The sequence below is a fragment of the Typopeltis vanoorti genome, chromosome 19, assembly GCF_054136105.1.
Source record: "Typopeltis vanoorti isolate ZY-2024b chromosome 19, IOZ_Tvanoo_1.0, whole genome shotgun sequence".
Classification (NCBI taxonomy): domain Eukaryota; kingdom Metazoa; phylum Arthropoda; class Arachnida; order Uropygi; family Thelyphonidae; genus Typopeltis; species Typopeltis vanoorti.
This window is the reverse complement of record NC_143567.1, coordinates 98,012,097-98,024,277: the sequence shown is the minus strand read 5'-3', so window position 1 is coordinate 98,024,277 and position 12,181 is coordinate 98,012,097. Positions and strand designations below refer to the sequence as shown.

Here is a 12,181-nt window from a genome sequence, read left to right as displayed (position 1 = left end):
AAGCATATTATTTAATTGTTTAATTTGTGTAGGGTTATAACTAATTCCTTGATAGATGGTGGTATCCTGTAAAAGGCAAGTTTATTTCCTCTCATAGTCGGCCTTATCCATTACCACTATAGCTTTTCTTTTATCCACTTTCGAAATAGATATGTTGTTCTTTTGTCTTAATGAAAACAGTGCACAGGTTTCAGCACTAGATAAATTACATGTAGGTAATTTGCTTTTAAAGAGTAAAGCAGCAACTTCAAAACTTAGTTTATTAGTATCTTTGCTTGAAAGTCCCAACAGATTGCATTTGATGTTATGCAAAAAATCAAGATATAGGATGCATTTAGGTACCAAAGCAAAATCATGGCCTTTAGCCAATACACTAGTTTCAGCATCAGACAATGGGCATCCAGAAATATTCATAACCCAGTAATTTTTTTGTTTACGGTATAATGACATTCCTACAGACTGATTCAAAAATACAAATCATTAAATTTTAATTTTAAAAAAGTTTAAAATATCTAATCTCCATAGAGTTAAAGGACTCATTGTAGGAGGTCCATACTCTCACATGCGGAGAGATCATTGAACTATGCCTTAAACCCATTTACAGTTTCTGCACTCACCATACCTTCAGCCAGTGCATTCCCCTTTCCATGATTCTCTCCAACTCACATTCTACTCCTCTGCTCACATTCCTCCTTATACAGCTTCCATGGATGACCTCTGGTTCTACCCTTGTGTACTGGTATTCTATGAGAAATCTCTTCCGCATTCATGGTAACGAAATCTGGTAACAACCCTTCACAAACTTATATATCTCACTCATATCCTTCCTGCCCTCTTCTATTCACAAGGCTCTGTATCTTGTATCTAACATTCCATTGACCTGAAACTGAGTAAATCTTCTCTGGACCCTCTCCAGTGCATCCTCGTTCCTTTGAAAACCAGTTGACCAAATCTGCACACATTAATACATATGTGGCCTGAATAAAGACTAATATAAGGGAACCATAACCTCTTTGCAGTAACATAGATTTTTTGAATTCTTATTTTTCTATTCTTGCATACAGTCTCACAACATACCTACCTGGCTGAATCATTCATTGTTTTCTTCAGAGTCTGTCATGAGTAATTGTTTTCAAGCTTTTTTTTTTGTCTTAAATAATATTTGTATATTTGATTATACAGTTTACCACTGAAAGCAATGAAGCTTTAATTCTTTTTAAAACTTTTGTACATATTTTTCCCTTGACTATGAAATTTATTTTTATTTTGCTGAAAACTAAATAGTGGTCACTTCTTATTTCAGATCCTCTTTATATTGTTGTCCTGAACAAGTGTGAAGATGCTGCTATGAATAATAACATAATAAATAATGCTTTTCTTATTTTTGTATCTTGTTTCAAAATAAGAACGGAAAAGCATGTAAAAGTATTTGTAGGTGAAGTAGATTAACTTTCAATTAAGCATCAGATTAATTAAATTTCAATTAAACAATAAATATCAGATTATTAGAAATCTTAACTATATTTAAAAACAGTAATATGTAACAAATACATTATCAGGTTTCTTAACTTAAAAAAACCTGTTAGCATAATAAAAAAATAAATAAAACACCATGCCTTGACTCATTGTAGTTAATTTGGGTATTGGAATGCCGATGCTGGCTAGTAACTATATTCCTGCTTCAATGAAAGTTCACTTGCACAGTGAAAATGGTATTTTGGGAATGGTAAGTATATTTATATTATATTATGTTATGATTGGCCATATTCATATATACTTTTGTTACATAAAGTAGACCAACAAATTGCTTGCTAATCCTTTCTTTTAATGTTACATGATCTGCATTCATTTCTATAAAATTATGGAGACGAGACAACTGTGTTAAGAATAATTACTTTAATTTCCTGATGTTTTGACCTTCATATTAAGGTCGTCTGGAGTACACACATACAGACAGACAAGCTATACAACAAACATTTTAAACAGTATTCCAGAGTTGACAATAATTTGATCAATTGCTATTCTACTGGTCTGACTTTTAGTGCAGGTGGTGGGAAAGAAAAAAAACATCAAAACTATATTCTATTTATAACATTGTTGAAGTTGAGACCAAATTCATATTAATATTTTTAATACAGCAATAGTGATGGCCTAATCAGTAATTTAGCATCAGTGTTAAGGCTAAGTTGTGGCTTAATTATAAAAATTAATTGATGAAAACTATTTATAAGTCATTTTTGACATCTCTGCCCTTTTCACAAATGTCCCAATCAATGACACAATTCTTTTACATTCTTGGATATACTGCATTCCGGTTATTTTGTGTAGCAAAATACCTTTTACCTGCAAAAAGAAAGCACAACCATGTGCTCTACCCTAACTGGATTTAAGTTGTAGTACTACTCCTCCTCTCCTATCTCTTCTGTCATTCCTAAAGATAGTATACTCATTACACTCAATCCTAGTTACCATATCTGATTCTGATAGCCAGATTTCACACACAATTTTAGGCCATGTCATATTCAGTAAAGCAACAAACTCAACCCCCTTTGTTTCTGATGCTCCTGGCATTTGTGTATAGATATAACAAATTTCTACCTAGTCTATTCTTATAATTAAATCTCTTTTCCCAACTCAGACCTACTCGAAAGGTCCAACCATACTCAAATCATATTTCTACCCCTTCTCAGATACATAACTATGTTCGAAGCCATTCATATCTTTATCACGTTTGTACACCATAATTGAACTTGCACACGCATTTTTGGCATTCCTCCCTTGATCTAATTTCCCCGACTCTCTGCATTGTCTCATCCCAATAAATAATTTTCCATGCTCCTAGTGCTAAATGAATTCAAGTGCAGGCCATCCCTCTTATACAAGTCTTTTCTGCCATCAAACATACTCTATGCATCTAAAAGCTTGCATCCATTTCTTCTATGCAGCCTGTGCATGGAATCATTTTGGTTCAGCACAGTGTTTTCTTACCACCAGCATTCAGCTCTGTTAAAATTACTGTATTTACTCGAATATAACTTGCACTTTTTTCCCCAAAATTAAAGTTAAAAAAATCGTGATGCAAGATATATCTGGGGATTTTTGGAAACTCAAGTTTTTCAGGAAAAAACTAAATTGACATTTATAATTAAATCCTTACTATTCATTATAATTTATAATTGCTCACATTATTTATAAAATGAATGCATTATAATTTTAATTATCAATGTTATTTACGCAACTGGCTGCTCACCTTAATCACACGATACATTTGAATCTTTTAGTGAAAATGCTTCTGTAATTGAATTAAGTATTTCTGGCAAAATCATATTCCAAGCTCTCAAAATCCAGTTGCACAACAGTTCTAATGATGATTTCTTAATATTAATCCAGCCCCCCTCCTGTGCACAATCCAAGATCAAGAAGTTAGTGCTCTTACTCCCACATTTTCTCTTCTGGTTCCTTTCATCTCTATGCATATGATTGGTGCAGTATTAACAAAAGATCATGCTACTCGACTACAAAGGCTAGCAGACTATTGTTGAGTTAAAATGCTGATTCTCTCGAACTGGATTCAAAAATATCTGAAACTGCCATAACATTCACTATCTATTTCTTAGTTTTAAACTTTTTTTGTATGCCAACTATATGTGAAACTTTTTATTTTTTCGTAAAGTAAAATCAGGGGTGCGAGATATACTCGAGGGCGAGTTATATTCGAGTAAATACAGTTTATAGATATATGATAATTATGTAATTAGGCGCATCTGGTGAATCGCAGCTCTCCGTGTCTTTCTTCTCTCACATTCTTTCTTCATGAACATTGTGTCAGCCCAAGATTAATTTTTTCTAAATCTTTTCTTGTCTGATCTCTCTCTCACTGTCTTTTCCATGGTCTTCCTCTTAGTGTTTTCTCCCTCAATTTTCATTTCATACATTCTTCTTGATATTCTTTCTTAATTCATTCTCATATGTCCAAACCACTTCTGTGTTCACAAGTATTTCTTCAACACTAATCCCAAAATATTTCTACTTAAAGTCCATATTTCTTATTCTATTTTCCCTGTTTTTGTCATTGTCAACCTTAAAACTTGCATTACCATTACTTATATTCTACTTATGTCTCTTTTTGTTGGTCTCCATGTATCTGCTTACACAGAGTAGACTATGTACACTGTTAAAAAAAACTTTGGTCCAGTGAAATCCTTCTTGGATTTCACTGGACCTAATGATCTAAACTTCCATCACTAAAAAATACATTTCTGAAATAATTAAAGTTTCTACTTAAGACTTGCTCATTAATTGTAATTCTGTTAACTTATACATTTTCTCCACAATTTAAAACTGTGCTCTTACTCTTGCTATTAATACGTAACTCATAGTTCTCTGTCACACTTCCACTTGTCCAGTTTCTTCTGTAGCATCTGCAAATATAGCGTGTTTCTCCTTGATGGTCACTAACCATATCCTGGACATTGTTCATCACCACAATGAAGAGCAATGAAAATAAAGCATATGCTAGTCACAGTCCATTATTAAGTGTAAACCAGTCTGAATTACCAAATTTAGTCTTCACACAGAGCTCTTACATTTATATTACTTGTTCTTGATAACTATTTCTTTATTTCCAAACTTTCCAAGACATTTTCCTGCTGAACCCAATCAGTGGCTTTTTCCAAACCATAAATAGACTTTTTCCAAATTCCAAGTGTCTGTTTCTATATCCCTTAAACAAATCAAATCATCAGTTGATTTCCATTTCCTAAAACCAAATAGCTCTCTTCTTAGATCTTCCTGTGTTTTATTTCTTATCTTGTTGTTATTATCCTTTAATAAATCTTTGCATAGTGGCAAACTAATGTTATTCCTCTGTATTTATTACACTTCCTTTTTGAGCATCCTTTATATATTGGAACAAAAATTCTCTTGACCTACTCATCAGATATCACTTTATTTCTCTGAGATCACCTTAAGCTATCACACTATCATTTCAGTCCTGAATTATCAGACGCTCTGATAAATTCAGCAGGCAAATCATCTATCTCAGGGGAATCCTAAGGGATTTTCTATTCTCCATCTTCCTTAATATTTCTTCAACCTCTACTAGGCCTATTTCCTTATTATTTCTCTCATTTCTTTACTCATTCCAGTTTATTTCACTGTAGCTTTTATCTTGATTTAATAGGTCTCTAAAATAATGATCTCATCTCATCTTAATCTCTCTTCTAGTAGTTGCAAAATTACCATCTCCAAATATTAACAAACTTGGTTGCTTGTTTTTTTCTATTCTTTATTAATTATTATTATTACGCAACACCTCCAGGGAGTCCAAAGACTCATCGAAGGAGGAAACCTACTGTACAACTCTCCATCTCCACCACTCAATCCACCAATTACAATGAACCACAACTACCATCGTCATCTACACCAACGCCATCTACTGTCCATCATCACCAGTAATATTTTCACAGACAATCACAAACATCCATGCCTACAGCGGGATTTGAACCCGCAGCCTTTTGGCTGGAGAGCGGATACACTGACCACTCGGCCAACCAGGCTGGCTTTTTATATTTTTATTTATTATGTTATTTTATTATTTTTTATTTTTTGCATGACTTTTTCTAATTATAAAGTTTTATGAACTTCTGAAAAACTATTTTTTGACTTAACTGTTTCTTTATAACTCTCATTTCACCGGTATATTTCATCTCATTTTCTGCTTCCACTTTCTTCCATACCTCTTTTGCTGTTCCTGCCATTACATCTCAAAATTTTTCCCATTCTTCATCTGTATTACCTTTAACTCATGAGTCTTGGGCATGATCTGAGAAATTCTCAAATTCTTGTTTTATCTCTTGTGTAGAGGCTTAAGTGCTGTGAGGACATTATGTTAGACGTTTAATGGATTTTTTTTTTTTAATTTTTACAACACTCAAAAAGAATTAAAATAAAATTTAATACTTCCTATATTTCGTTCTAGTCACTAAGACATCTACGGCGATTACAAAAACAATGAATGTAACATGCACACAAAAACTTACAATACTAAGCCCAACCACGTGGGTGACACTAAAGTCCTATACTGCTTCTAAGAAAAGTCTCTCTTTCTTGAATTTGCTGTGGTGGAGCATGGTGGTTTTCTTCCATGATACTCTGTGGGTGGTGTCCAACACATGGTCAGCCAAGCCTGAATGGCCATAGTTGTGTTTAACGATGTACAACTTGTGTTCTTCCAGGCGGATGGATGCTGATCTGCCTGTCTGTCCAAAGTACGCAAGCTTACAGGAACAGGGTACTTTGTAAACTCCAGGCAGAGAGAGAGAGGAGGGAGCTGATCTTTCGTAGACCGGATAAGGGTAGCAAGTTTGCGGTAGGGCTTATATGCTGTGTGTAGGTTATACTTTTTTAGTATCTTGGCTATTTTTTCTGAAGTGCCATGGATGTAGGGTATGGTGATGGCATTTTTAAAATCTTGTTGACGAGAGGGATGGGAAATGGGGGAGGAATTGATTATTTTTTTGATACTGTGTTCGCTGTAGCCATTGGAGAGGAAAGTTCTGTGTATGTGGTTAAGCTCAGTAGTGAGGGCGGTTCCACTGGAACAAAGATTGTGGGCTCTCTTGGTAAGAGTTTTAATGATGCCATATTGTTGCGAGGGATGGTGGTGGGAGAGTTTGTGAATGTATCTGCCTGTGTGTGTGTGGGTTTTCTGTATACAGTGAATGCAAGTGTATCATTAGGCAGGCGTGTGACTAAGGTGTCTAGGAAGGGTAAACAATTGTTCTTTTCCTTTTCCATAGTAAACTGGATTCTTGGATGTAGGCTATTGAGATGACTGAGGAAGGAGTCTAACGTGTCTGGGCCATGAGGCCAAATAGAGAACACATCATCTACATATCTTAGCCAGATAGAGTGGGGCTGAGTCTAAGGCTCGTTTTTCGAAATCTTCCATATAGAAATTGGCAAGGGGGGATGAGAGGGGGAAACCCATGGTGGTTCCCTCTATCTGCTTGTAGATTTTGTTCTTCCAAGAGAAATACCCAGAGTTGATGGCAAAGGAAAAGAGATCTAAGATGTCAGAGGGAAAAACGTTTTCTAAGAGAGATAAAGTGTCAGTTAAGGGAATATTGGTAAACAATGAGGAGATATCAAAGCTTACTAATATGTCTGTATTATTCAAGGTTAAATTTTCTGTGAGGGCTTTAAAGTGGGTCGAGTTTTTTATATAGGATGCGGAATTTCCGGTGAGGGGGGACAGAGAGTTGGCCAGCTGTTTAGACAGTCTGTAACAAGGTGCATTGGTGGCATCTACTATAGGCCTGAGCGGGGAATTGGGTTTGTGGATTTTTGGTAAACCGCATATTCGGGGGGGACGGGAGCAGAAAGGTTTAAGTTTTTTCGTGATGTCAGGGGGCCAGTAGGTTACTTTTTTAAGTAAGATTTTTAATTTCTTAACTTGTGTTTTTGTGGGGTCGTGTTTTAGCATGATGTAGGTAGCGCGATCGCGGAGGATAACGTTCATTTTACGATTGTATTCGCTGGTATTAAGAACGACTGTGGCATTACCCTTATCCGCTATAATGATGACGATACTTTTTTCTTTGCATAGTTTCAGGAGAGCCATGCGTTGGGCATACGATAAGTTACTTTTTGGAGGCATTACCTTTTGGAGGCCTTGTTTTGTCTCATTCTGTTTAAACATCTGCAGCTTCACTTTCTATCATTTTCTTTTTTTCCCCTTGCTCCTTTATTTTCCCTACACACTTTAAAGGTGGCTATAAGAAGCTAGTGATCTCCATCGAAAGCTACAGGGGGCAAAACTTCTTAATATCTGTGATTTTTCTTCTCCATTCTTCATCAGTGATGAAATAATCTATTATCTATTTTTGCTCACTATCCCAAATATATCCTGTGATTCTGTGGCTTTGTCTTTTCTCAAGCAATCAGTTTTTAATTTTGAAATCATTTCTGATGAAAAAATCCAATAATCTTTGTCCTTCATTTCTTTAACAAAAAAAAAAAAAAAATTTCCATCTCTATTCTACCTTCTCGATCCTGTGTGTTATTGATCTGAGATTACACTCTTGTTTTGAGTAATACCCTCCGACTGCTTTTCAAATAATGATTTTTCTTCCATATGTAAACTTTGTGGCCCAGATACTGATGCTAAAAACTAACACCATTTTTTGGGTGATCATCTGTTCCTTTCCATTTTATCTCATTCAAACCAACACATCTGATTTCCTCATAGCATCCACTAACTCCTCATCTTTACCTGCATGTGTCATTATGTTCTGTTCCTATTTTAAATTTACTTTCCAGTCCAGGTCATTTACATCTGTCTAGCTTTAATTCCTTTGTTTCTTTTTAGCTTAAATAAATCCGCTGCCAGCTTGCTGGATCTTTTGCAGCTTCACCAGAGCCCTCTCAGCAAGAATGTTCAGGGTTCCTGAGGAATTTTTATCCATCAAGCATCCCTTAAGAATTTTGCTACTACCTCACATGTATCCTTTCTAGCATGAGGTTGGACTTTGTGAACTGTGACATTACAGTAAACTGGAATTTTATGACACAATGGTAGATTTATAACCCTAGTCTGAGAACTGGCAATATGGCTACTGTGATGTCATAAAATGAGTAAGCAAATCAAAAACCCCTTTAGTTATGAGATGTGATCAGTGATAAAATTTTAGGCCAAATATGTATATGGCTGAAATTTATAGACAAGTTAGTGAAGTGTATGGAAAAAATGCCTAATAAGTAGATGATTTAGGATATTCAGTGAAGGGAAGACTAATGTGTATGATGAAACTCAATAGCTATTCATTCTTAATCACTACTGATTCAGAAACTTGACCAGGTGAATGAATAGATTTGAGAAAATAGAAGATTACCATGTCATTCACCATCTTCTTTACTACATGAAATGATAATGGAATACTTGCAGTATTGCAAATTGTATTTAGAATGGATGCCAAAAATACTCACTGATGATCACAATACAAAATGCATGGTGGCAGCACTGAACTTTTTTGAAACAGTATCATAATGAAAATGATGAATTTTTTAACCATATTGTGAGGAGATGAAACTTGAATTTCTCACATGAGACCAGAAAGTTAGCAGCAATCAATACAGTGGCAACGTAGTAGATCTCAAAAAGCAAAGAAACTTAATCAGATTCTTTCCTTAGCAAGATTGTGTTCAGTTTTGGTACAGATGCAGTATTTTGCTCATTGACTTTATGCCTCGAAGAACAACAATAAATGCAGACAACAACAACAACAAAAAAAAAAACATTGCAGTTTATTTAAAACAAAAGACAAAGCTTTCTCAGCTCCAGAGTTATTTTGATTCATGACAATGTGACACCACACTGTTGCTCAAATAATGGCTGATACTAGAACAGTTAATCCAGCAAGTCTTCCAATAACCATCCTGTAGACCAATCTTGCACCTTTGAAGAGATTTTAGTATAGCTCAAAATTCAACAGGGATACTGGCATGAAGATGGCAGTGAAAATTGAGTCAAAATACTGGACATATGTTTTTATGTCCCATATGATGATCTGTTTGGCTAAGTGATTATCATATCCACTCTCCAGCCTAAAGGCTGCGGGTTCAAATCCTGCCATGGGCATGGATGTTTGTGATTATCTGTGGAAATACTAGTGATGGTGAGCAATAGATGCCATTTGTGTAGTTGGTGGAGACAGAGCTGTAGAGTAGGTGCCCTCCCTTGATAAGTCTTTGGACTCCCTGTAGGTGTCACAATAATAATAATAATAATGATTTGGGGCAAATATGTGGAGAAGTAATTGATAGTATGTGTAAACTTGTGACAAAGTAATATTGAAATGTTGTTATTTTACTCATTTACAACCAACTGGAACTCAGTTTCTCACCTTGCACTTTTAAAAAGAAATGAGTACATGTGTGTTTAGATTACTTGAAATAAAAAATGTTTCATTTGATGAAGAAATAAAGTGCAAAAATATCCTAAAGAAATGAGTATGTAGTAAGAAGAAAAGATGGTTACTTATTTATACTGGATCCATAAAGACAAAAAAAGAAGATGCTCTAACATAAGAATGGTCAATGAAATTAAGAAACTTGCAAGAACAGCCTGGATGAGAAAATCCAAGTTAGAACTTTATGGAAAAAGATTGCAGAAGGCCTTCATCCTTACTGAAGTGATAAAGACTGATAATTTTACCAGTCTGCAATATATATAGTCATTTCTATAGTCATCTCCTTTGAGTATGTATAGTCACCTATACATACTCAAAGGAGACAACAGGGATAGTTTGTTATATTGAATAGCCTGCTGTGATGTTATCCTAATCCTGTGGCTTCCTCTCTTTGAGAGGATTGCAGCTGATTACTAGGGAGATATGAAGCAAGGTGGTTTCCCATTGCCTTCCTTGCCATGAGTATTTATGACTAGTCGTGTGTGTGTTCACAGGATCAGTTTGCCTGTTTTGAAGGATGAAAAACCTGAGTTACTGGGAGAAAAATCCTCCACCTTCGCATGAAACTAGAAAAGGTTCCTCATGTCATGGACAGGAATCAAACCCAGGCCTTTCTGACTGAAGGACTTTGTCTATACTGACTAAGCTACGGAGGCTCTTGATGTTATCATCTAACTTAAAATTGTGACTTTTCAGCAGTTTGTTATAGAGAGTGAGTATATTATAATATACTGTTCATCAATATTGTTTACCATATTGAGAATTGACTGTGGTTTGCATTGAGGAATGCTAATTTAACATACTGTATAAAGCGGTAGTATAAAAATAAGTTTTGGAATAAAACTCACGGTATTATATCAGGAAGCAAATATCTGAATTTGTTAAACACAAGTACTTCATTGATAGATACATTCCTGAATGTGTTAAAGTTCAATTTTTATGTTTTTAAATATTAGATGACCACTTAAATATAAAGAACCAATAGGCTTCATTTCGGTGATATAAACATTATTTAAATTAATTTAAATAATGTTTATATTGCCGAAATGAAGCCTATTGGCTCTTTATATTTAAGTAACTTAATGGGGCACCTTTTTGACAACTCGTATAGCAGTGTATATAAAGTTCTTTTCGCTATACCCTTTGGTATTAATTTGGTCTAGCTACTCACTGATGAAGCCTCGATAAAGGCTGAAACCGGTCTGGTTAGTGACCTCCCACCATAATGTAATAACAGCATACGTTTCCTAGGAAATGTGTTTTTACATTATGGAAAATACCAAGAATAGCGATCAGAACTTTACCACCTTTGCTGCGAGTTGTACATACTAGGACTACTTGCATTAGCTCAAGCCAGTAATCACCGATACTTTTATAGTTGTTATACTATATTTGGCATGAAACTCTCTGATTCCAATCTTTGATTTTCTTATTCGGTTTTAAAACAATGTTGGGATTTAATATCCCCTTAATTTAAATAATTAGATGACCATTTAAAAAAAAAAAAAATGAAGTACACCTGTTGCAGGAGATTCTCATTTTTCTAAAGATCTTGCTCTTATTTTTAGGGACCTTATCCTGTTGAAGGACAACAGGATCCTGATTTAATTAATGCAGGTAAAGAAACTGTTACTATTTTACCTGGTGCTTCTTTCTTTTCCAGTGATGAATCTTTTGGAATGATTAGGGGGTAAGAAATCTAAATTTCTGTTTAATAGAAAAATTATACTGATAAGGAACAAACTTGTTCCTGATAATATATTGCTTATTAATATTATATATATTTTTTATTTATTAAAGGGCAGTGGAGCTGACCATAGTGGTCTTCTCAACGTGCCTGGGAAGAATAAAACTTAGCTTTCACTTAGATATCAGATATTTATCTGAGAGATATCAGGAAGATAACAATTTAAGCCTCAGATAATTCCATTGCATAAAGGAAGCTACAAGACAGAAATAGCAAATTATAGACCAGTCAGCATCTCAGGAGTGGTGGTTAAGGTATTGGAGAAATTGGTGAAAGACAGAATTCAGGACTGGATGGATAGGAATATGATACTGTAAGAGCAACATTGTTTTGTGAAGGATAGGTCTTGCCTTAATAAGCTTGAATATGATAATGCTTCATAATGCTTGAATAAGGGAAATAATGGCTACTCAATGATATTGCTAGACTTTACAAAAGCATTTGACAATATTCCACATAGAAC

General features: G+C 34.8%; 1 protein-coding gene across 1 annotated transcript in view; it reads left to right on the top strand.

The window, feature by feature from the left end:
* SCOT (Succinyl-CoA:3-ketoacid CoA transferase) overlaps positions 1 to 12,181 on the top strand; it is a 210,706-nt gene that overhangs the window by 121,737 nt on the left and 76,788 nt on the right. Inside the window, exons 10-11 of the mRNA XM_090408800.1 lie at positions 1,632 to 1,726; positions 11,540 to 11,661. Coding sequence (XP_090264926.1) covers positions 1,632 to 1,726; positions 11,540 to 11,661 — 217 coding nt within the window. The remainder of the gene's footprint in view (positions 1 to 1,631; positions 1,727 to 11,539; positions 11,662 to 12,181) is intronic.